The sequence below is a fragment of the Molossus molossus genome, unplaced genomic scaffold (assembly GCF_014108415.1).
Source record: "Molossus molossus isolate mMolMol1 unplaced genomic scaffold, mMolMol1.p scaffold_m16_p_12, whole genome shotgun sequence".
Lineage (NCBI taxonomy): Eukaryota > Metazoa > Chordata > Mammalia > Chiroptera > Molossidae > Molossus > Molossus molossus.
Genome location: NW_023425347.1, coordinates 69,914,977 through 69,940,252, shown reverse-complemented (window position 1 = coordinate 69,940,252; position 25,276 = coordinate 69,914,977). Strand labels below are relative to the sequence as shown.

The 25,276-nt window shown below is 54.3% G+C and overlaps 1 protein-coding gene across 2 annotated transcripts; it reads right to left on the bottom strand.

Moving 5' to 3' along the window:
• Window positions 1-1,980: 1,980 nt before the first annotated feature.
• PDZK1IP1 (PDZK1 interacting protein 1) lies at window positions 1,981-24,569 on the bottom strand. 2 transcript variants are annotated; one of them, XM_036256257.1, is made up of 5 exons: window positions 24,435-24,569; window positions 6,814-6,989; window positions 4,464-4,572; window positions 2,915-3,007; window positions 1,981-2,366 (listed from the first exon to the last, which is right to left on the bottom strand). In XM_036256257.1, the coding sequence occupies exons 2-5, from the start codon at window positions 6,878-6,880 to the stop codon at window positions 2,294-2,296; spliced, it is 342 nt and encodes a 113-aa protein (XP_036112150.1). In that variant the 5' UTR covers window positions 6,881-6,989; window positions 24,435-24,569; the 3' UTR covers window positions 1,981-2,293. The 2 variants fall into 2 exon arrangements, with proteins under 2 accessions (XP_036112150.1, XP_036112151.1); XM_036256258.1 differs by lacking the exon at window positions 24,435-24,569 and adding an exon at window positions 7,596-7,615 and having other exon boundaries at window positions 6,814-6,975.
• Between the last annotated feature and the right edge of the window lie 707 nt (window positions 24,570-25,276).

Here is a 25,276-nt window from a genome sequence, read left to right as displayed (position 1 = left end):
AGATGCTGGGGGGCCCAGCTGGTGCGTTATCAGCCTCCTCCAGGAGCAAGCCCGGGCCACTCAGCGGCTGCCTGTCTGAGATTAGGCCCCCGGAGGGTCATTAAGCGCCGCCCTGGCCCCGGCCCAGCCTCCTTTCCCTCCCTCATCTGGCCAGTCGGGCAGGTGGGAACTAGTGATAAGGATTAGGGGCTCCTGCGGTTCTGGGGCCCGCCAGCCCCACGCCCCCTGCCCCCGTCAGGGCTGGAACAAGGGGCTGGGGATGGGGGAGGTCAGTACCAGCCTGACACCTGCAAGGACCCCCAGAGTTCCCGCCACCCTGGTCCTGCCAGCACGGTGAAGGAGCTCAGGAGTCCCAGGCTGAGTGCTGGGGACCAGCCCCAGGAACCATGGCGGGTCCCTGCTCACCCATCCCACCTGGTAAAGCCTAACAGGTGAGAGGGGCTGGCTTCACTTGCTGCAGGGAGACGGGGGAGTGGCTCTGCCTTTGGTCCCGAGCCAGTAGGGGCCAGACTCAAACCCGCCCCACCCCACCCCTTCGGGACACCTTAAGGGGCAGAAGTGGGAGGAAGTGTGGCTTCATGCAAGGAGAATCAGATCCGGGCAGCCAAAAGGTCCAGACCAGGAGGCTGAAGAGGAAGAAGGGGTATTTGTGGCCTCTAGGACCCTGCACCTCTCCTTCTGTAAGTGAGAGGCTGGGCTGGTTGGTCCCCTAGCTCTTCCCTCTGGTCTAATCAAGAAAGACTTCCCAGAGGAAGAGGAACTTTGGCTGGGCCAAGAAAAAAGGAATATGCAGAGTTTAAACTGGCAGAGGTGGGTGAGCAGGCATCAGCCCATGGGATGCCTTCCCGAAGCACAGCAAGCAGCATCTCTGCTCATGGTACTCCGAGCGTGAGTGAAGCAGTCTCGAAAGTCATCTCAATCACCACGTGAGCAAAAACCTAGAGTGGGGATCACAAGGACTGCAACCTCAATGCGCTGAACTGAAGCTCAGAGAGGAGCGGACTTGCCCAAGTTCACACAGCAGAGAAAGGGTGGACCTGGGGCACAGACCCTGCCATCCCTCTGCTCAAGGCTCTTCCCGCCGCTGCAGGCTGCAGACTAGACCTATGAGGAGAGAAGGAGCATTCTGATGTCAGATGGATCTCCCTGGGGGTGTGTCGGTGAAGCCTTAGAAGAGCAGAGGAATGGCTGTCATGGTGAAGTGAGGGGGCTGTGATAGGTTGGGACAGGTGGCAGAGGGAGATCTTGGGGAAAAGGTGGACTGCCCCACTCCTTGGGGACAAGGAGTACTCCCAGGTGAGTCTGGCTCAGGTTGTCACTCCAGACAGAGAGACAGAGGCTGTTCCCATAAGAATGACAGTCACAGAGGTGAGGGACCTCCAGGGTCAGCCAAAGTTGGAGTCATGCCTCCTCACTCTCCTTCCTGCTTCATCCCCCCTGGGACCCAGACTTCACCCCCACCCAGGACAGAATCGGTGGCATCAATGAGGATGTTTCTGCTCTGGTTCTGTGGTGAGACTGGCCAAACCCGCCACAGAGGGGAAGCTGAGTTCAGAGGACAGTGACTTTTCCCAAAGTCACACAGAAAGTTGGTGGAGGAATGGGGACTCAAATCTGGGCTCCTAAGTCCTAGCCCAAGACGCTTTCCTGGTTCTTCCTTGCCCAAGCCCACCCGGAGGCGGTGTGGAGTGGGGCAGAGCTGAGTGGGTGCGAGGTAAATGGACCCCCTAATCAGGCAGCATGGAGGCAGAGCGGAGGGTGGTACTGCTGGAATAAGGGTGAAGTGGGTGAGTGCCCTGGCCCCTGGGGCCTCCCAGGGACGGCTTCCCAGGTAACCCTCCACAGCCACCATGAGAGCAGCTTTGGAAGGCGATTGTCACGATGCAGACAGCAAGGTTTGGGCTGTCTGGGAGCCTGGGTGGCTATTTCTGAGCCCTGGGAACCTCAGCCTCAGAGGTATAAAACATCTTTATTCACAGAAATAAGGCCATGTCCACAGTGAGGGGAGGGAATGTGAGGCAGGATGGGAGGTGCCGAGCTATCTCCTTCAGAAGGGTCTTCTGATTTGAATTGAGTGGGAGACACCCTCCCAGAAGACCCAGAGCCCCAGCCGAGCCCCAGCTGAGCCCCAGGTAGACACAGTCTGAGTTCCGACATTGGCTGGGACAATTCAAGGGAGGGTGGTGCAGTGTGAGGTTGAAAAAATCGGCCCCTCAATGTAGATTCCCGCTCAGAAGAGTGGCACTGATTACAGAAGCCCAGGATCAGCGCTGGGGGCCACGGGAAAGCGGGGTCACATGGGGGTACTCCGGACCCTGCCCTCCTCCTCGGGGACATTCTCATAGGCATTCTCATGCTCACTGGACCTGAAAGAGGATGGCAGGGGTCAATACACCTTCTATCCGATGCCCTTCTCCCTGCCCCATCCCGCACTTGTGAGAACAGTATCTTTCAGAGTAAACATCTGCTTCCCAGAAGGGGTTCCTCTGACCACATCTGGCCTTGTGCACCTGAGACTGGAGGTCTCTCATCACCACTTCCCTGAACCCCACCTTCCTCCTCCACTGAGCCCCTCCACACAGGCACCGCTGAGCGCCCCCATTGAGGCCATCTCCCCACTGAGCTCTCTTCCTACACCGAGTCCCCCCACTCATCCCTTTAGAGTCCCTTTCCCTCGCTGAGCCCCTTTTCACAGCTGCATTCCTCCCTGAGTGCCAACCCAACCACTGGGCCCCTTTCCCCACCCAGGCCCCGTCCTCCTCCTGGGCCTTCTCCCCAAACTACTTCATTTTCCCAGGGAGCCCCACTGCTCGCCAGTTCCCCCTCTCTCTCCACTGAGCCCTTCCTCACAAGAGCCTGCCCTTCCCCTCCCTCTGTCCCTCGGCAGAAGCCCTTGGCTCTGAGGTCCGCTCACCTGAAGCTGGCCATGGAGGAGTACTTTCCTTCCGTTCCTGCCAGGATCCCGTCTTCCTTGTTTCCAACGGTCACGGCCACGTTCACGGGTTCCCTGGGGACAGGGCTCATCAGGAGGGCCCTCTGGATCCCTTCCCCTCCTGTCCCCCTACTCCCCAAGTCCAGTAAGGCCCTGGCGTGGGCTCTGGTTCTGCCTCCGATTTTCACAGGGCTTTCCTGGGCGGAGGAGCAGCCATGGTCACCGGCCACTGGAGACAGCTGGAGTCCGTGGGGAAAGGAAGCACCTCCAGGGAACAGCTCCTGGCCCCTTATTTAAGACTAAATCCACTGAGTGTGTCCTCTGTCCCCACCTCCCTGGAAACTGCTTTCACGAGGGTCACAGGGAGCCTTACCGCTGCTCATCTTTCCTGGAGCATCCCACAGGCTCCTCAGACTTAATGTGCCCCCAATTAAACTCAGTGGTTGCCCCAGATCTGCTTTTGTGTTCCATGTCTCAGGGAGTGGTCCTGTCAGAAGCCTGGATGTTTCCCTGTCCTTCCTTCCTCTTGCCTTCTGCTGTCTCCCTCCCTCAACTCCCAGGAGGTCCGACTCCTAGGCAGCCTACACCTGTCTCCTCTCTGCATCCCCTTGTCCCCTCTGCCATCCAGACTCTCTCCCGACCGAAGGCTCAGCCTCTGCATCGCTCTCCTCGCCTGCAGGCTGGGCAGCCAGTGCTCCCGCAGGCGCACCTCATCCAGACCTGGGGATTGGCCCTGCCTTCCTCCCCAGCTCCTCTTGGGCCTTTCCATCCCTCTCTCCATCCCTCCTCCAGCCACGACCTGCGACTGCAGGGAGGCAGCAGGCCCCGAGTGGGAGTGGGAGCGCTGGGGGCAGCTGCAGCCTTACCCCGGGTTGTCGAGTGCGGAGTGGGCCAGGTTTCAGCCCACCCTCTACCTCAGTGCCCTGCTTCTCACTCAGGACCCCAGAGGCACTCTTCACTGATTCCAGTCTCCATCCTGTGCCACCCTCTCCTGGGACTGCTCCTCCTCATCCTTCAGGCTGTGGGATAAAGGTGCGGTGGGGGGCCTTCTGCCCCGCCCCAGTCCCGGCTAGCCGATAGCACTCTGCACTCCCCTAGCACCAGCACCTTCGCCTGCGCTGGCTGCCTTCCTGTCCGCCTTCCCTCCTGGTCGGGGAGCCTGTGAGCGCAGGGCTGTCTGTCCCACTGCCCTCTCCCCCCCCCCCCCTGTGGCCCAGCAGCTGACCCGAGGAAAGACGGAACCTTCCTCCCCAGAGGCTTTCACAATCCCCACCCTAGGCCAGGTGGCTGTCCCAACTATGCAGCTAGAAACACTGAGACCCCAAGAAGAGGACACAGTGGGTGAGCACCAGAGCTGAGGGGCCATCAGAGGTGGCTCTGGGAGCCAGTAAGCTGGCGCTCTAGCCCAAGACGTCGGGCCTTGGTGTCCCTTCCACACAGTGAGAGGTTGCTGCTGCTGGAGCCATAGCCCTGGCCCTGGGGTCACCCGACCTGCAGCGGCTCAGCCCCCAGAGCCCCAGGAGGCACTCACGGCTCTTCTTGGCACCAGAAGTGGTTGACAGCAAAGGCGATTGCAACGAGGACCAGGAACACGGCCATAGCGATGAGGCCCTGCATCCAGGGCTGCAGGTTCCCCAGGCCTGGAAAGAGGGGAGTGAGGGGTGCTGCAGGAGTCTGGGCCGCTGTGGGGCTGCAAGTACAGAGGGTGGGCGGCACCCCAAGGGCCGCAACCTGTGTTAGAGGGCATCAGCCAGCTGCCAGGACAAGAAGAGACATTCTGGGTTGGCGGGGTGGGAAGGAGGACCCATCTGACCTTCCACTGAGCTTAAGAAAGGAATGAGGTTTGGAGGAAAGAAGATGGGCGTTCAAAGAAGGAATGAGGAGCTGAGGAGGGAACAGGCCTCAGAATGCTGAGTCCAGAGAGCCCCCACCCCCATCATGGGTCACATGCAGAGCCCCCCAGGGGGTGACTGGTTCTCAGGGACCAAAGGGCAGCCCCCGGACAGCCAGCCTGAGCCCTGCCAGCCAGGGGTGGCTTCCCTCCTCCCTGGCTCCCGTGCTGGGGCAGCCCAGAGCTGTGGCATCTGGAGGATCCTGTTCTGTAACAAGAGGGATCTCTAGTGCTGGGTAGGGCGTGGGAATGAGAGACAGGCCGGGCTACTCAGTTACAGGTGCTGGGGTGCCCAGGAAGAGGGGTGGGACAGGACGTCTTTGGAAGGCCAGACAGGTGCTCTCCTCTGGGTCTGGGGGGTCAGGAAGGAAGCTTCAACACCTGGCCCTTTCAGCTCCTCCAGCTAGGTGCCCAGGGGGCTCGGCCAGAGACCAGCTCAAGGCCCCATCCATGCACTGTTTCTGCCTTTGGACCCTTAATGGTTCTCAGAAGTCTCTGCTGTCAGCCACAGGCGGGCATAAAGGGCTCTTATCTCCCTGGGCACCACTATGCTCCAGGAGCCGGCGCGAGCTGGGCCCTGCAGAGGGCGCAGCAGGTAGAAAGTTCTCAGGAGGGGACAGAGGCCGAAACACCTGCCTCTGGTGCCCTCCTGTATTTTGAGGGGCCGGGCTGGGCATAGAAATCTCACTCAAAGTCCTTCCTGAGCCTCCCCTGACGCGCCCTGCAGCAGGGAGGCCCTTCCTCTGCTCGGAGCTCTAGCCCGGCAGGTGTCGGGAAGGAGGGAGGCGTCCTGCAACTCTAGCCCGTGCCCAGGTCAGACTTTCTTCTCTCTTTGGGAAACAGAAGATTCACAGTGGTTATCCTGAGTTCCATACTTGCCAAAAAGTCATGTTTTGGACTCATCGTTTCCCTAAGAAACAATGGTTTAGACACACTGTTTCCTCAGGTTAGTGGTTGTTCAAGGATTGGGGGTTAAGGTTCAAGCCTGGGAGGCCCCTCTGCAGCCAACTCCCTCCAGACACATGGCTCCGGGGGGAGACACAGAGCAGAGGGCAGAGCCTGGGGCAGGAGACTAGTGATCTGAGCCCTGGCCCTATTCCTCTGCTGTGTGACCCTTGCGATTACTCAACCCCTCTGATCTTCAGTTTGCAAGAGGGAGAGTTGAAGCAGACATGTATGAGAGCTCAGGACACCTGCCAAGGAGGGTGCTCCAGAAGCACCTTTGTTGGCCCCCTCTGGACCCCAATCCCACCTGCGGAGTACCCAGACCTTGGCTGCAGATGTGGCCTCACAGTGCAGGGCAGACACGAAATCTTGGGGTGTGGTACTTCACCAGTGCCAAGCCCTTCTACACCCCTGACACGTCAGCCACCCTGGGAGGTAGGCAGAGCGGGTTTATTGTCCTCATTTTATGGATGGAAAAGCTGAGTCTCAGAGAGGGGCAGTGATTCCCTCAAGGCCGCACAACAAGACCGAGGCAAAGCTGGACAAAGAGCTCAGGTGCACGATGGGAGCCACACTGGGGCACTGTCCCTTACCAAAGCCCAGGAAACTGAAACAGCGAGGACTTAGACCAAAGCCACAGCAAACCAGTGAGAGCTCTGTCCCTCCCCTGGCACAAGTGGCTCGGTGCCCACCCTCACCCTTATTGTAGACTGGACCCCTGTTCTCGGGACCCAGCTAACTCTAGGGAAATTCCTGCTCCTAGAGCTTGGGTCTCAGCCTCTCTCCCAACCCCACACCCAACATGTCACCTGCTGCCTGTACTTCTCACTCGTGGAAACTAGTCACAGGCAGAGGTCTGGCTCCGAGGTCTCAGCCTTTGGAGGTTCCTCCACAACTCCAGTCTCTGCTCCCCTCTCCAAGCTACAAGTGTCGAAGGTAGTGATGGAGGCCAGAGGACACCCCCATCCACACCTGGGTTGCCAGCACCCAGCCTGCACCCAGCCCTTCGCGCCACAACCACCTTGCGGGCCAGTCCTATGCTCACCTTGCTGGCAGCTGGTGGGTGGCACGGCCATGAGCAGGCCCAGAATGACCAGGCTGAGGGCTGACATGGCTGCGGGCAGCTCCTGGCCTTCCCTCCGGTTGCTGGTATCTGGGCTGTGGGGCTGTGGGTGTGTGCTGAGACCGGCCCCAGCTCAGTCTGGCCCTGCAGGACAGGAGCTATTGAGGAAGAAGGCGAGGGAGGAAGGAGGGAAACCGCCCTCCCTCCCATGGTAATGAGCTGCCAGGTCTGGCCTCCCTGGCCGGTGCCCAGCCCACTGGAGCTGGCATTCGAGGTCACCTTTCAGAGGCTGGCTAAGAAAGTGGGTCTGCGGACCCGGGGAGGTGGGGAGAGTGGGGGCCTCACCTCCAAGCCCAAGGCCTCCCCAGAGTTTTTACATCAGCTCCCCCTTCTTAGCAGTGGGGCTGGGCTCTGGGAAGAGAGTGATACATTATTCTTCTGCCTTGAATGAGCCCATTGGGTGGGGCCTCTTGGAAGGCAGACAGGAGGATTAAGAAATGTGCTGGCTGGCTGGGGGGAGGAGGGTAAACCCCAGAGGCTAGGGGAAGGTCAAAGCTGCACTCTCCCACAGAGCCTGGCCTGTTTCCTGCTCTCCTCTCACCTGTTCCTACTCAGCCAAGACCCAGTCCTGGGACACAGCCCTGGCTGCTGTCCCTCTGCCCCAGGCCCCGCGCAGTAGCTCTAAATCCACCCTCTCCCATGGTGGTCAGGACAGAGGGCTGAAGGTTCCCAGTCCCCAGCCTTCCCTACCCAGCCCAGCTGACCTGGCTCAGTTCAGCTCTTCCTCTTGGCCCCAGATGTGGTTCCCGGAATCTGGGTGGAGCCTCCCTGGGACAAGATCTAAGCTTGGTGGGAAGTCTCTATACACACCTCCACCCATCACAGGGAGCCAAGTGGGGAACACAACCCTGCTATGGAGGGAAAGGAAGGACACCCTCAGTGTCCAGGTCCAATCCGGGGCTCTGAACCCCTGGGCCCTCAACCCTCAAGGCCACATGGAGTCCATTGGGCCCCCCAGCTCAGGAACTGAGAATGCCCCAAGTACCTGTCCAGGCCTGCGGCCAAGGTTCTGCTGGGTCTCCTTGCCCTACCTCTCCCCAGGAGTGCGGGAAGCCAGAGATGCTGAGAGTCCAGCTCCACAGACACCAAGAAAGAAGTCAGCAGGCTCGGGCAAAGTCTCAGAGATGGAGGGTCCCCAGAAGTCAGCACATGAGCGAGAAGCCCCTCCGCAGCTTCCTTGGCCAGAAGCCACCAACCTGCTGCTCACAGGCCCTCCCGGGCAGCTCTTTCTACTGCAGGCCAGGTCTTCTGGGGGCAACACTCAGATACGATGCCTCGTCCCTGCTTCCCATGTGTGGGAGCGGGTGTGCACACGGCAGTGCCACGGGCCCATTGCCATCCAAAGATGGGGTGTCTCAAGGTGACCCAGGGGAACTTGGCTTGGAGTTGAATGGCCCCTCCCCTACTTGTATGTCCTGTTCTGCCTCCCTATCCCAGCTTGGTGTCCTCAGAATCTTCTGGCACAAAGTTGGTCTAGAGTAGGCACCATGCATGTTAATGAACAGCCACAGAATCACTGGCTGGAATGCAAGGAATGGAGTTGAATTTAACAAACACCCACAGTGCCTTCTTCAGGGGTTTTAAGCAGGGGGCCATGCGGTGAGGTTTGCATGGGAGAAAACGCCCCTGGAGAGACAGTGGGGAATGAAGGGGACTGCAAGGACTGGACAACGGGAGACCGTGGGGAGGCTGCCGCAACAGCCGCACCACCAGGGCTGGGGCCTGCTCCAGGGCAGTGGCAGCGGGAACAGACTTGAGCCCTTTTTAGGAGGCACAGTAGCTGGGACGTGGCTGCTGGGACATGGTGACTAGCTGGGAGCGGGAGAAACAGGGAGGAGCTGAGGGTGACTCTCCGGCTCTGGCTTGGGTAGCTGGTGCGTGGCAGTGCCCAGGACAAGGCAGAGCAAGGTTCCGGATGTGGAGAGGAGTGATGAGCTATAGGCTTAGAAGTATTGTGTTTGTGGTGCCTGTTGGCCCTGCAGAGGGAAGCATCCAGAAGGCAGCGGGATCCCGGGAGCAGAGAGTTAGGTCTAGGAGCCATCTGTGACGCAGCATCGGCACTGCACTGAGGCATAGGAGTGGGTGGTCTCCCAGGCTGTGTGTGTGTGTGTGTGTGTGAGAGAGAGAGAGAGAGAGAGAGAGAGAGAGAGAGGAGGAGAAGGGAGGGAAGCAGTGAGGGCCTAGGACACAGCCCCAACACATGAGGGTCTTTCACCAAAGAGGAGTCAGGATGGAGCAGGATGAAGAAGCCCAAGAGGAGGGGGTGTCCCAGAAACCCAGAAAGGAGACATCCTAGAAGACATGGGCAGGAAGTCACTGCTGTGAGCCCGGGCCAGCCCATGACTCACAAGAGCGGCCCAGCCTCCCCCACCCCTCACCAGAGCATCACCCCCCACTTCCTTAAAAAACCTGGGGGCAGGACTAGGGTTCCCTGGGCTATGCTTTGGGGATGGTGGGGGAGCAGGATAAGCAGGAAGGACATCAGGTGACCCACAGGAGAAAAACATACCTCCCAGGTCAAAGTCCCAAGCTTTTGAGCAAAACAAGTTGTTCCGGAAAGGGGATGTGGATGGACACTGGTTTGAGGCTGGTCCCTGCTCTCTGGGTGTCCTCATCCCACTGAGGGGATCATCTCCTCAGCTGTATGGTCACAGCCCTGGCCCCCATGGCAACAACTTGGGCCCCCTCCTGGCCTGGCTTGGAGACAAGATCTGGACTTGGCCTCAGCAGCCCCATGGGGCCGGACCCTCTGTCCTCACCTCTGAGCTGCTATTCCACCAATGCTCAGTTCCTTCCTCCTGTTCCCAGCCCAGCTCCGCCACTCCCAGGCACCAGGCTCCCTTAGACTGGCCCTCCAACCAGCTAAACCTTGCGTGCTTACCCTTCAGAAAAGCCCAAGTGGGCCTAGACTGTTCCTCGAGTACCTTGCTCCCCCTCATGCTGCCTGCCATTGCAGTTATTGCCAGCAGGTGGCAGAGTCCAGCTCCAATCCCGGACTGGGTGGGGGTGGGGTGGGGGGGTACTCACCGCTGAAGATTTGCAACTTCCCCTCCCTCCAGCCCCTCACTTCCACCCCCTTTCAGGAGTGGTGTGGAGGAAGGGAGAGTGGACACTAACAAGAAAAGGTCAGCGATGCTGGACAGTGCACAGGGTATGCCCAGGGCTGAGCCGTCGGGAATCACTGAGGGCTGAATTGTTCTGGAAGGCATCCTGGAGGAGGTGCTGGGAAACAAGTTGGCTGAATTGTTGGACTAAGTGGAAAGACAGCTCTGGGAGGGCATCCAGGCAGACAGCTCAGCCTGAGGGAAAGCGAGGAGATACATTCAAGAAGGGTGTTCAGAGTACAGAAATAAAAGCTTTTTTTCACTCATTCTTGTAATATTTTGTATCATTGATGTTTTTGCTGCAAGCCTAAGAGCACCTGGTGACTTTGTTTTATTCATTCAAACAGATCCCGCTTAAACTCCTCAGTGGCTTCCAGTCGCTCTTAAGATCACATGCAAACCCCTTAGCATGGGAGTCTCAACCTGCCACCCTCCTCTCCAGCTCATCTGGCCCCGGGGCCTCCTGTCAGTCCTAACAGCAGCCCAGCTGTCCCTGCCTCAGGCCACTCCACACCTGCTCTTCCCTCTGCCTGCACCGGTCTTCCATGTCCACTTGCCTGGCAGATGCTAACAGCTCCTCCAAGTTTTGCCTTAAACGTTAACTTTCTCCGAGGGGCTTTCTTTGATCTCCCCTACCCCCTATCTGAAATTACTTCTTCCGTGAGTTCTCCCTGCTCTTTCTTTGCAGCCATTAGCACAAATTGCACTTACATACTGATTTATGTGTTTACTCACTTAATGTCTGTCTCCCCAGAGGGAAGGCATCATATCCTGTCACCAGGTACAGAGCACCATGGCTGAGCCCACACCCAGAAAAAACTTAATGAAAGTTCAGTCTCAGTATATCCAGTGCCCAACGCTGGCCTGACAGCTAGCAGAAGCTCAGAGGATGATTGTTGAATGAATAAAGCATTTCTGCTCTAGTTGAGTCCTTCTTTTTCTCTGTCCTCTAGCTGTGGGAACAGAGACTAGGTCTGACTCATCTCTATGTCGTCATAGCTCAGAGAAGTTGAAGCTGCCCAGTCCTAGAACGAGAGTGAGCTCCCCATCCCTAGAGGTATGCAGGCAGAAGCAAAGAACCAGGTCATGCGACAGGGGCATCTGCATAAGGGGCCTGGCCCTTCCAGCTCTGGAAGCCTGTGATTCTGTGACTCCATTAACAGATTATGGAAGATTTTCATTGTAATCAGGTTCTGAGGAAGTGGGCCAGCGAGGACGGTGTGTCCTCTTAGACTCAGCATTTCATTCACCTGGCTCCCCTTCACTCAGCAATCCCTTCACAGGGCCCATGGGCAGAACTCAGGACTCCATGAATTTGCCTGGGGAATACATCACATCTGCTATTCACTAACCTCTAACTAAAAGTTACCATTTTCTCCCGTTAGGAATGAAGGCAACAAACCACAGTGCCTCTGCGATATTCTCAAATCACCGTGCAGTCGTGGCAGATATCGTGCGATAGCATTTATGTTCATACTATGGAAGTATAACAGTCCACTAGACCTTGTTATTTAATACAGTATAAAGATATGTGTAACTAGCCCTGGCCAGTTTGGCTCAGCAGTTGAGCGTTGGCCTGTGAACCAGAGAGACCCGGGTTCGGTTCCTGCTAGGGGCACGTACCACAAAAAAAAAAGACACAGCCCTGGCCGGTTTGGCTCAGCGGTTAGAGCGTCGGCCTGCGGTCCTGAGAGACCCGGGTTCGGTTCCCGCTAAGGGCATGTACCTCGGTTGCAGTTTGTCCCCGCCCCTGGTCGGTTGTGCGGGTGGCAGCCACTCAATGTGTTCCTTTCACATCGATGTTTCTCTATCTCTCTCTGTTCCTCTCTCTCCCTCCCACTCTACCTGAACAAAAAATGGAAAAATGTCCTCGGGTGAGGATAAAAGAAAAAAAAAAAGACACACATAACTTACTAAGTTACAAACATATTTTTAATTTTTTAATAACTATATTTCAATATAATTTATTTCCTTTGCAGTGCTGCACATTTTATTGTATGCATTTAAAAACATGACTCTGGCCCTGGGCAGTGTGGCTCAGTGGTTGAGCGTCATCCTATACACCAACAGGTTACTGTTTCTAGTCCCGGTCAGGGCACATGCCAGGGTGGAGGGTTCAGTCCCCAGTTGGAGTGCATGTGAGAGGCAACCAATCAATGTTTATCTCTTACATCGACGTTTCTCTTTCTAAAATAAATGAAATTATATTTTTAAAAAATAAAAATAAAAACATCACTCTGTGAAGGGGTCCAAAGGCTGCCCCAGGCTGCCCAGGGCACAAAAAGGGTTAAGTCCCGACCCACCTGGGAGCCTGGGGCAGGTTGGCTCAGAGCAATGCCACAGGTCCTCAGGTCAGACCTGGAGAAAGATTAGCCCTCTCTAGACAGAAGTTTTCTGGGACTGAGAGCTGGGAGCTATGGTCAGATTGACCGGGTGCTCACTCCCATAGAGAGTCCCTGCCTGAGAGCTAGAAGGGGCAGAAATGACCCCTCTGAGCCAACCAGCCAAGCCAAGGAATGTACTGGCTGCGACTCCTGGGCCCTAGGTGACTCCACTGGGCCAGTGAGAATTATGACCAGGACCGCCCAGCGGGGGAAGATCACTCCCAGTCCCCCTGCTGCCCATTCACTCTGCCCAGAAGCCAAAGGGCTGGCCCTGCGCCAGGAGCCCCGGCTGCCGGCAGAGGTCCCAAGGCCATGTCTTCACAGTGGTTCCAGCACAGCCCCGCTGCCCTGCCCAAGGCTACAGGCCGGCAGTGGAACCAAGCTGGGTGCTGGTTTCTAGAATCACAGCCTCCCCTGGCCTAAGAGTTCATCTTGAGTAGCGTGACCTTGCTCCTCATTTTTCATTTGGGGAAACTGTGACCTGGAAAGAGTCACTAACTGAAGGTCTTACCTTAGGTTAGTAGGAGAGATAGGGCTAAACCCGAGGCATCCCTTTGTCTAGCTCAGGGCTCAGTCCTTCTGTCAAGCGCCTACTTGTTGGTCAGTTTCCCAAAAAGTATTCTGGCCTCTTTCACTCATTCACTCAACACACATTTAGTGTCTACCAGGGACTGGGAACACAGGAGTGAACAAGGTAGAGCTTACGCTGCACCAAATGTTTCAAAGGAGATGAAATGGTGCTAAGAGTATATAAGTGGAGATCCATCTAGTCTATTTTTTTTTTTTTTTAATCCTCACCTGAGGATATTTTTCCATTTTTTTTTTGTACAGACAGAGTGGGAGTGAGTGAGAGGAAGGGAGAGAGAGAGAGAAACATCGACGTGAAGGGACACATCGAGTGGCTGCCACCCACACGACCAACCAGGGCCGGGGACAAACTGCAACCGAAGTACGTGCCCTTAGCGGGAACCGAACCCGGGTCTCTCCGGACCGCAGGCCGACGCTCTAACCGCTGAGCCAAACTGGCCAGGGCCATCTAGTCTATTTTTATGTAGGAAATAACAAAGAGAGTAGTAAGTCTAGAGTTTATTCATTCGTTTAACACATGTCTATTGAATACCTCCTGTGGACCAGGCACTGTTGGAGATGCCAGGAATAGTCACAAACAAAACAAAGTCCTTGCCAGGAATACAGCCACAAACAAAACAAAGTCCTTGCCCTCACAGAGCTTACATTCTAGTGGGGTGCACCAGGGATTAAATCAACTAATAAAGAGAGGCATTACAGGCCACGTGCTGGCTAACACATTCACAGGAAACAAATAGATCAAACGGGTCATGTGGCAATATGGGAAAGACAAGACGGGAGCATGAGAACGGGGCGCGGCCAGGCAGGGGGTGCTAGTTTACAGCGAAGGCTCCTCTAAGGGGCATCTGAGCAGCGAGCTGAGAGTGAGGAATCAAGGTGCCCAGCTGTCAGAGAGGAGAGGCTCGCAGTCAAGGAGAACAAATAGCAAGTGCAAAGGCCCTGAGGAAGGAGCATGAAGGGCCTGTCAGTGAGACTATGGGAAGAAGGCAGGAGGGGAATGTATTTTGAGGGTAAAGCCGACAAAATTTGGAATGCGAGAGAGAAAAAGACACCAAGGGTGGTTTCAAGGTTTTGAGTCTGCTCAGCTAGAGCAGATGAGATAGGGAAGGTTCAGGAAGGACAGGCATTTTGTTCCAGGGGGGCAGGAATCACGAGTCAGGTTTGGAGAAGGGAATGTGAGGCTGGGGTTAAGAGGCGAGGTCCAGGCTGGAGAAGTACATTTGGGAGCTATCGGGCAGTGGTGCAGGAGCTCCCCGGACACAGAGAGAGCTGAAGTGCTGGGCTTGGGGGCGAGCCGTGGGCAGGAGTGCAGACGGAGGTCGGCCCGGGTGGAGAGCCGAGGATGTCAGAGAGAGGTCTGGAGGACCCTGCAGGACCTGTGAAGAGGTTTGGTCTTTACCTTACAGGTAATATGGAGCCATCACAGGGTTTTAGGCAAGGATGTAACATGGGCAATCTTGCGTTTCAGCAACATTTCTCCAACCACAGCTTAAAGGATAGGTTAGGCAAGGCAGTGAGCACTGAGTGGGTTGTTTTATGGGGTGGGGGTGAGGGTAGAGAGGGGCCCCAAGAGAGAGACAGTGTGGCTGGGACTAGAAGAATGCATAGAGAGAAGTGGGGGGATCAAAGGGCAATTTAAGGGGTATAATTAGCAGGCTAAGGATGTGGGGAGCAGGGGACTCAGAAGAGTAAAGGGGGTACCTAGTCCCCCGTCTTGGACAGTGCTTGGATGTTGGTGCTATTTTTTTCATCAGTTTATTGTGTTCATTAGATTCCACATATAAGTGAGATCATGTGGTATTTGTCTTTCTCTGACCAGCTTATTTAGCTTAGCGTAATACTCCAGGTCCATCCATGCTGTTGCAAAAGGTACGAATTCCTTCCTTTTTGCAGCCGCATAGCATTCTATTGTGTAAATGTACCACAACTTTTGTATCCACTCATCTACTGATGGGCACCTGGGCTGTTTCCAGATCCTAGCTATTGTAAATAGCACTACTATGAACACAGGCGTGCATATATTCTTTCTGATTGGTGTATTTGGCTTCTAGGATATATTCCCAGAAGTGGGATCACTGGGTCAAAAGGCAGTTCCATTTTTAAGTTTTTGAGGAAATTCCATACTGTGGCTGCCCCAGTCTGCATTCCCACCAACAGTGCACTTTTCTCCACATCCTCACCAGCATTGTCTGTTGATTTGTTGATGGCGGCCATTCTGACAGGTGTGAAGTGATATTTCATTGTGGTTTTAATTTGCATCTCTCTGATGATTAGTGATGTTGAGCATTTTTTCATATGTCGATTGGCCATCTTTATGGACTCATTGGAGAAGTGTCTATTCAGGTGCTTTGCCCATTTTTAATTGGACTGTTTGTCTTACTGCTGTTGAGTTGTGGTGCTATTTTTTTTTTTTTTAATCCTCACCCGAGGACATTTCTTCATTTTTTATTCAGATAGAGTGGAAGGGAGAGAGAGAGAGAGAAACATCGATGCGAAAGGAACACATCGAGTGGCCACCTCCTGCACGACCCAGCCAGGGCCGGGGACAAACCGCAACCGAGGTACATGCCCTTAGCGGGAACCGAACCCGGGACTCTCTGGACCGCAGGCTGACACTCTAACCACTGAGCCAAACCAGCCAGGGTGATTGTGGTGCTATTTTTAAACTGGAGAACACTAGCAGAGCAGCAGGTTGGCGGGAAGGAGAGAGCACGTATTCATTCACTTCACAAAACTTTCTGAAATGTCTGTTCTGGGCCCAGCACCATTCAAAGCACTGCAGCTCCCCAGCCGTGCCCTGGGGGGCTCAAAGGCTAGCGGATGAGGCGAGCACCGAGCCACGGGCCAACGAAGGGTTCTGGTGCAGATGGGCTGAGTTCACAGACACAGCTCGGTCTGTCTGGCCTTCCTGGAAGACATCTGAGCTGGAAACAGAGGCTTAGGATTCAATGGTTTGTAGATGGCGACTAAAGAGTAGGGTGCTACATCCTGGGATAGGGAAGGATGAGAAGTTGAGGCAGGACCCGGCCCTGAGCAATGCTTACTTAAACGGACTGGGGGCGGATCTCCATCTGAACTGAAGGGAAAATAAAGCAGCAGCACATGTTGCCTTTATATCACTATGATCAAACTACAAACATCAGGCATATATCACACTTCAGGGCCTTTGGAGTCATGTAACTGATTTTATTTTATCCTAACTAAAATTGTTTTCCTCTCTTGTTACTAATTTTGCCATTGATCTCTTAAATATTTGGAGAAGCTGCTATTTTCAGCCCGAAAAGGAACAGCCTTGGGAGGGCCTCTGTCTCCAAGTATTTGTAGGGCCGTCCAAGATCAGAGAGAGAAATCGTGCTCTGTGTCCTCTGAGCACGGAGCTGGAGAAGGAGAGAGGAGTCACAGAGAGGCTAGAGTTGGTTTAGTGAGAGAAAGGCCTGTCTGGAACAGCTGACGTATTGGCAGACACGACCCTGAAAGGCGGTGAGCTCCCCACCACTAGAGGTATGCAAGTAGGAGCTACAAGCTGCAGAAGGGGTTAGAGCGCAACAAGGGTGGGGTGGGGTGCATGGTCTTAATGCTGGATTCTGGGGCCCAGGGAGGGGTAATCTGGGGTCAAGATCCGCACCTACCACTAGCTGTGTGACTTGAGCAAGTCTATTTATCTGAGCCTCTGTTCCCAGTAATACTGTGCCGAACAGGCTAGAGGATAATTAGGACATATGCAGGATACTGCATCTGAATGACTTGTAGTCAAGGAAACTTGGTAAGTGTTAGGATCACCCAGATCTAAACAGAGCATCACACGTTTGAGCCACACTGCCCCGTCCCAAACCAGTACTCTTCCAGAGCGGAAACCCCAGCGGAGCAATGAGAGGCATCACAGGCTGGCTAACACGTTCACTAAACCCAGTCTCGAAGAAGCCACACCCAAAACATGTGACCATTTCACACTTGAAGCTTTTGTCTGAAAGGTCAGACTTTGACCTTCAAAATGAAAATGACTAAAAGGCTGGAGCTGCAGGCAAAACTTACCCAAAATACAAATAATTTCACAATTGGAAAAAAATGTAGATTTTTTTTCTAAATGAACATCAAAAATGTTCATTGGTGAACTGCACTGAGTTTGTGATTTTTTGTTGTTGTTTTTCTTCTGTTCTTTCCAGGATTTCCATAACAAGGGATGTTTGAGGGTGAGGGTGGGTTTACATAATTCTAGGTTTAAAAATAAACAAAATAAATTTTTATGAAAGGCAAAGTCAGATCACTATTCCACATATTTATTGATGCTCTTATTTATTTATTTATTTTATCCTTACCAGAGGACACTTTTCCATTCTTTGTTCAGATAGAGTGGGAGGAAGAGAGAGGGAGAGAGAGAAACATTGATGTGAAAGGGACACATCGAGTGATCGCCACCCGCACGACCCAACCAGGGCCGGGGACAAACTGCAACCAAGGTACGTGCCCTTAGCGGGAACCGAACCTGGGTCTCTCCAGACCACAGGCCAATGTTCTAACCACTGAGCCAAACCGGCTAGGGCTATTGATACTCTTAAATAGCGCAAAAGTGAACCAGGAGCCTCTCTTTGCCAAAGAATCTGAGAACCGGGAGCCTCTCTTTGCCAAAGAATCTGTTCCTGGCCAGGCAGGGCCACGAGGGCTCTACGGCAGAGCCTAGTTTGCCTGTTTTCTGCCCCCATGATGCTCTTGTGCAGAGGCCTCCCGGGTGCCAGGACACACAAAGGAAGCATCTGGGTCTGCCTTCCTGCTCTCTCATGGTGACAGGGAGACATGTAACTTTAGTAATGCTACCACTTCTTGAAGGAATGCTTACTATGTGCCAGACACTGTGCTGGGTGCTTTAGATTCATAGCTCATTCAATCCTCACAAGAATATGAGGTGAATAATAGATTCTCATTTTACCAACACGAACACTGAGGTTCAGAGAAATTAAACTCAGTAAGTAGATCCAAGATTTGAATCCACATCTATTTGATTCTAAAGCTTTTAAGTATTACATTATACTTCCTCCTCACATTAAAAAGCATGAATTACGCCCAACCGGTGTGGCTCAGTGGATTGAGTGTCGTCCCATGGACTGAGAGGTCCTGGTTCGATTCCCGGTCAGGGCACATGATCAGGTTTCAGGCTTGATCCCCAGTAGGGGTTGTGCAGGCGGCAGCCAATTAATGTTTCTTTCTCACATCGATGTTTCTCTCTCTCTCTCCCTTCTTTTCTCTCTAAAAAAATCAATAAAAACGTATTAAAATTTTTTTAAAAAAAGATTATCATTAAAAAAAAAGTATGAACTACTAAAAAGCAACAAGTGTGGTGGAAAAGGTATACAATTAGGATTCCAAGGAAGGAGCCATGAAACTCCTCTGGGGGAAGAAAAGATCAGGGAAGACTTCCAGGAAGAGGTGACATTTGTGTTCAACTTTGAAAGATGACTAAGAATTTATCAGAATGTAGCACACAACCTGACAGAGTGGATTTTCAGTAGATATTTTTAATTAAATCAACTAATAAAGATTTTAACTGAGCCCTGGCCGGTTTGGCTCAGCGGTTAGAGCATTGGCCTGCGGTCTTGAGAGACCTGGGTTCGGTTCCCGCTAAGGGCACGTACCTCGGTTGCAGTTTGTCCCCGGCCCTGGTTGGGTCATGTGGGTGGCAACCATTCGAGGTGTCCCTTTCACGTCGATGTTTCTCTCTCTCTCTCCCTCCCACTCTATCTGAACAAACTATCAAAAAAATGTCCTCAGGTGAGAATAAAAAATTAAAAAAAAAGATTTTAACTGACTGTATAAATGAAACAACATGATGTTTGGAGTTTGCTTAATAATAATCCATTTCAAGAATAGAGATTGTGGGGAGAAATGGAGATTTAGATGAAATAAGATTATCCAAGTGAACGATTATTGAAGTTGATGATGGATTCCTGTCATTTATTACATATTCTCTCTCTCTCTCTCCACGTGTATACAAAGTAGGCCTACAGTTGTGAGTACACAAAACACAGTTTATTCTTATATTATTTATTAATAATATTTATGGTATTATTTTCCATAGGAACAACTGTAAACCTACTTCTGCCCATATGTGTGTGTGTGTCTGTGTGTGTGTGTGTGTGTATTACAATGAAGATAATGACCCATTTGTGTCCATTTTCCCTGAGGTTCTGACAAAATACTTCAATAAATATTTACTAAGCACCTCCTCTGTGCACCCCCTCATACTGGACATGATGGAGCCACCAGTGGCCAGTGACACATTGTCTCAGTATTGACCAGCTTACAGACAAAATGGAGGTGAGGCCAGGACTCAGATACAGACAGATGGTGAACAGCCCCCAGATATGGTCCAAGGGGCTGTGTGAGCTCATAAATGGGGTGCACCATCCACGGGGAGAGCCCGCAGCTGCAGCATCTGAGGTCCCGTTGAGCACCGGGAACTGCGGTGGGAGTGTGCAGGGAAGGCACCTCAGGTATGCAAAGGCTCAGAGGTGAGAAAGTAAGAGGATGGACATGGAATACTCGGGAGCTCAGCAGTCCCTCAAGACAGGATGTCAGCGGGAGAATAGGGCAGCATTTTTCATTTTGACTTTAAACTGGTGTGACCCTCTTGCTCCCCTTTCCCTCCCTGGTCTCTGTCCACACCGCCGAACACTGGGAGCCAACAAAGTGAGTGATGGCAGGCTACTCATGGCCCCTTGGGTCTGAGGAGGGCCCCTTGTCTCTCTCTGAGGACCCTCCAGCAAGGACAAGTGCAGGACAAAAGCATCCCTCCCCCTCCTGGCCTGCCACTGCCCTCATTAGCATCATACAGAAAACCTGCCAGCCTCACTGCAGCCGGCAACTGGACAGACCAGCCCAGCTTTGGCAGAGCCCCAAATGAGCAGATGTGGACCCTGAAGGGTCCTGTGGCCAACCCTGTCCCCCTCCCTAAAAATAACCAAGCCAGGCAACCACTACCCTGTCTTGCCTGCCCCAGAAGCCTCTCCTTACATTGCAGCACCATCTGCTGCAGGCAGCAAGGCCAGAGGGACGTAGAGAAGCTATGATCCCGAATGACAGCTCCTAGGATGATACAATCTGAGGGCCTTAGAGACCTCAACTTTCCCGTCATTAAGCCCACAGAGTCAAATCCTAGCATCACAGACCAGGGCAATCAGGACCTCGTTTAGACTGCTGCTTTAGAACAGTGCTTTGTCGAATTGCAGCCGCCCAGCACTTCAGTCTTGAGCAAGGCAAGGCAGGTAGCATCAGAGCTGAGACCCGGGCCACCCTGGGGGAGATTGCCTGGGGGCTTGGGGTTGGGAATGCCTGTGTCTGTCTGGATCCCACCTATTCAGGGGTAATGGAGAGGGGGCGTGAGAGTGATGAGGAAGCCTGATAGTCCATTGAACACGAAGCTCCCAGGGGACAGCTGGGCAGGGGGCGGGGCACACTGAGCAGGAGCCATGGCCAGCCTGTGTGGGAACAGCCAGAGGGCAGAAGGCCTGGCCCCCAGAGATCTGGCAGAGCCTGGGACCCAGGAGCACCACACGTCCCAGGCTGCAGCGGGTGAGCTGGGAAGGGCTGAGGACCCTGGGTTCTGGGGGTCTCAGCTGGCTGAGCTGACACGAGGCATGGGGTGGGAAAGGGTTTTCCTCCCTGGTCTCGTCGCTCCACTGGGTCTCAGAAAGGCAGGGGTCTTGAAGGGGGCGGGGTACTTAGTTACGGGATGGCAAGGGGGTGGGGACCAGGCAGGAGGAAGGGATGTTATCTTCAGATTGCCATTTGCATAATAGTCTGAGTCAGGAGGGATTGTGTCTTCTCCAAGAATCAGGAAACACAAAATAACCAATCGCCTAACCCCCCTCCCACAATGTCTGAGGGCCCTCCTCTGACTTCCCCTCCAAATGGTCCGTCCTCACGCTGGGCCTGTGTGGTCCTAGTCTGGAGTGATCCAGGAAGTGTTCAGGGCTTCCCCTGCTATGGGGTGACGGAACTGGCTCCCTTTTGAGCTTGAGCAAATCACTTACCATCTCTGACCTCAGTGTTTCCTCACCTGTAAAATGGGAGTGACTGCCCCTGGCACGGGGTTCTTGAGAGACGCAGCATGAGACCGCAGAACTGAAAGTGCAGCCCTCTGGGATAATCTGCAGACACTGAGTGCAGTGAGGCTGACCTGTGGTGACCCACATCCTCTTCCCAGCTTCCTGGCCCGGGATCTGGGGCCCTCGGCCTGGCTCTGCCATAACCTGCCTTCCCTGAGGATCAACTAACATCTCTTCACTCTGAAAGCTCAGAGCCTGCACCCCATTCCTCCCCGAGGGGAGTGGCATTTTCACAGGTCTGCATTTAAGTTAATTCAGATTAAACAAAATGAAAATTTCAGTTCCTCAGTGACACTAGGCACTTTTCAGGCACTGCGTGCCTGCCTGCGGCTAGTGACTGCCAGTCTGGGCAGGGCAAATACGGCACATGCCCATCATCACAGAAAGTTCTGCTGGGCAGCATGGCGTAAGGGGTGAGGGTGCCAGTTTGGGGGTCAGGAGATCTAAGTCCTAGCTCCAGCTTAAGTCTTAGTTCATGCTGAGTTTAGACAAGTCCCTCTGCTTCTTGGAGCCTCAGTTTCCCCATCCGTGCAGCCCATCCCTCACCCTGTATAAGACAAAGCACAGCCAATGCTCGATAAGGACCTTTTGAGTGATTCTGTCACCCGCATGGACCTGGGGAAGCAGGCAGAGGCTGAGGGACCCACCTGCCTCCCCAGGCTCCAGCAGCTCAAGAAGATACTATGGAGCCCAGAGCTTGCCTTCCCTGAGTTTCAGGGTCTCAGTTGTCTCCGGGCAGCAAAGCTAGAGCCAGGAGGGCAGGTCCTGCACAGGGCCAGCGTGTACTTTCCATGGGCTTACACAGGCCTGAAGATCCCAAACTCATCCTTCCCAAATCCAGAGAGAGGCCTGGGCAGAGCCTCGGGCCGAGGCGGCCACAGAGGCAGGTCCAAAGCAATGGAGAGGCCTGGAGAGGCAGAAATGAGCAGAGGCAGGTCCAAAGCAATGGAGAGGCCTGGAGAGGCAGAAATGAGCAGGGGCTGGTCCAAAGCAATGGAGAGGCCTGGAGAGGCAGAAATGAGCAGGGGCTGGTCCAAAGCAATGGAGAGGCCTGGAGAGGCAGAAATGAGCAGAGGCAGGTCCAAAGCAATGGAGAGGCCTGGAGAGGCAGACATGAGCAGGGGCAGGTCCAAAGCAATGGAGAGGCCTGGAGAGGCAGAAATGAGCAGGGGCTGGTCCAAAGCAATGGAGAGGCCTGGAGAGGCAGAAATGAGCAGGGGCTGGTCCAAAGCAAAGGAGAGGCGTGGAGAGTCAGAAATGCGCTATCAGCACTGCCCGTCCTCCCCACTTCCTCTCTTCGAACGGATCACATCCTGTTATTGTGTGGACAGAGAAGGCCAGGAGCTGGGGAGGGAGGCAGGGCTCGGACCCAGAGAGTGGGGAGGGAGAGGAGGAGCCAAAGAGAATGTCACAGTGGGCACTGGTGGCTGCAGCGGTCTTTCTGTGGCCCAGCTGCCTTTCCTGCTCAGTCCCACCTGTGCTCTGGCCTTTCCCTCCCGGAGCTGACAGGTCGACTGTCCTCACTGTCCGGGAGCCAGAACCCACGCAGATTGCTCGTGGCCCTGGGCAGATGACTGGGCAAGCTGAGCTGCTGTCTCCCCCATAGCAGAGCACAGGCCTATCTGCTCTAAAAACACCACCTCTCCTGGGTGTTTCTTCTTCTCCCGAGGGGCAGTGAGCACTGGCTTTGGACTCAGACCAGAATTCAAATCCTGGGTCCTCTTGGTGAAGCCCCCATCCCCTCACGAGGCCTCATTTCCTCCTCTGGACAATAGAGGGGACTCCCTGGGCGATCTTGACTTACTCCTTTCCTCACTCTGACTAAGGGCACTGTGCCCAGCAGGCTGGTCAGAGGTGCTTGCTGGGCACACACAGCCGCAGCGCCAGAGGAGGGGTGCTGGATACTGGGGAACAGTTCATTGTTTTGTAAGCAGAAAGGGGATAGTGCAGCTATGAGCAGACCAGATAAACAGCCTCCTTATCTTCATCAACCTCCACCTCACTCCACCCAGGTCCAGTACGATAACCAGGCTGCTGGTGTCTACCCCGAGAAAGCTCATACCCTGCCTCCCTACTCCCCCTACCAACAAAAGCAGCCCCAGGCCCTCTGCCACCCCAAGGGGCAGAGCTGTCCACCTGCCCCTTACCAGCGCAGGACCATGGAATTAGGTAAAGGGCTGGAGCAGGCATTTTTGCAGAAATGACCCTGTCTCCCACCCATCCACCTCCCCTTCACCCTTTCATTCCATGTTGCCCTCAAAACCGAGCTAGAATATGTCGTACAGGAGAAGCTTTTCATTCAGCAAACGTCGGCAAGGCCTTGGGCCCGGTCTGACGCAGGGCACCAGAGATGAAGAGAGAAGTCAGACATGGCTTTGCCCTCAAGGAGTTTGTGTTTGAATCGGGAAGCAGACAAGTGGATCAACAGTGGACAGCACAGAGTGAAGGAAAGCCTTTGTGGACACAAAGGAGGAGGCTGACCCCATAAAGTCTTCTGGATGCCGAGGACAAGTTAACCAAATGAAAGGAGGGTGGGAGCAGAGGATGCGTAGTAACAAGAAGTGCAAAACCTGGATAGTTATAAACAGAAAAAATTGCAGCCTGGACCAGAAAGGACAGTATGATGGGAGTGACGAGAACGAAGAACAGAGTGTTAAGAGGGAGTCTGGAAAGATCAGCAGGCCGTTCAGGCACGGCCCCAGGGTGTGGTCCCTTCCCTGTGGTGGGCACCAGTTGTTCTGGGAGGCAGGAAGCCTGGTCCTGCCCTGCCCGCCACGACTGTCATTGTTTATGGGACATGTGGCCCTGGGAAGACTCCTTTCCTTTCTGAGCCCCCGTCTCCCCATGTGGAGATAGGGACACTAGCCCAGACAATCGCCCGGCCTGGGCAGCCTGGGCGTTCGATAGCGTCATAGTCTCTTCCTTGTGCCACCAAGCTGATGGGCTCCTCCTGACTCTCATTCGCTCCTGGGAAAGGGCTTCTGGAAGTGGATGCTCCTCCCTTCCACCTTCCCATTCTCCATCCATGACAGCCGTGCCTCTCCTCTCCACCCCGACACTCTTCTCCCAGAGTCATCAGTGGCCTCCACATGGCCAAATCCAGTCAACACCTGAGGCCTTTGTTCACTTGGCCTCTCAGAGGCGTTGGGTTTGGCTAACCCCACACATTGTTTTCGCCTCTGAAACACCACCTCCCAGCTTCTCCCGCCTCTCACTGCTGCGTCAGCCTCTTTCTCTCTCTCTCTCTCTCTCTCTCTCTCTCTCTCTCTCTCTCATCCTTTCATCCTGCTGCTCCTCAGGCTTGGGAGCACAGGTCAGGCGCTGGGTCCCGGGCCCCCCACCACTACCCCCACCAAGACCCCACTGACCTCCCTGCCCCAGAGCTCCGTCTCACCATCCCAGCTGCCCAGGGACCTCGCCCTGGGCTAGAGAGAGACACACAGTCTTCTAAAAGCCAAAGGGCTTCCCTACAGGTCGGAGCGTGATACCGGCGCCGTTGCGCGTTGGCCCTCGTAGCTACAGTTGGAAACACCCAAGACAGGGCAGTCAAGATCCGAACCTGGTGGGATGAGATAAACTCACCCAAAGGAGCCAGCATTAGCTGTGGGCACCTTAAATTCCCTTCTTGACACATCTTTTCCCTTAATACTGATCACCTTCCAACTTACTATGTAATCAACACCTTTCTGATGGTTGTGCATGTCCGTGTTTACTGTCTCCCTGCTAGAATGTGGGCAACACAAGCACAGGGATCTTCATTTTCATCACTGCTGGGTCCCCAGTACCTAGAACCATCCCCGGCTCATGGGAGGTTCTCAAAAAATATTTGTTAAATGAACATAAGAAAGGATTGGTGCTCCATTGGAAATGCCTGTCTAACCTCCTGAGGTCCTGAAGAGCCAACAGTCCACGTGCAGAGGCCTCTCCAGGGAACCACGAGTCCCGCCTCTGAACAGCATTCCCATTCCTAAGCTTCTATTCACTACCCCAAAGCCTCCCTCGATCCCTGAGCCCGCATGAGACCTGCACCCCCCAGTCCTCGAGAGCCAGGCATAAGAGCTGCAGCCTTGATTGAGTCATCAGGGAACCTGGGAGACTCCTTTGGTGAGACTCTAATCTGTCCTAAATCTATGATAAAAGCAACTGCCCAGTCACAGCCGCTGAACCCAACAGAGTGGAATATCTGTGGGGCAGCCCCAGGTGGAAAGTG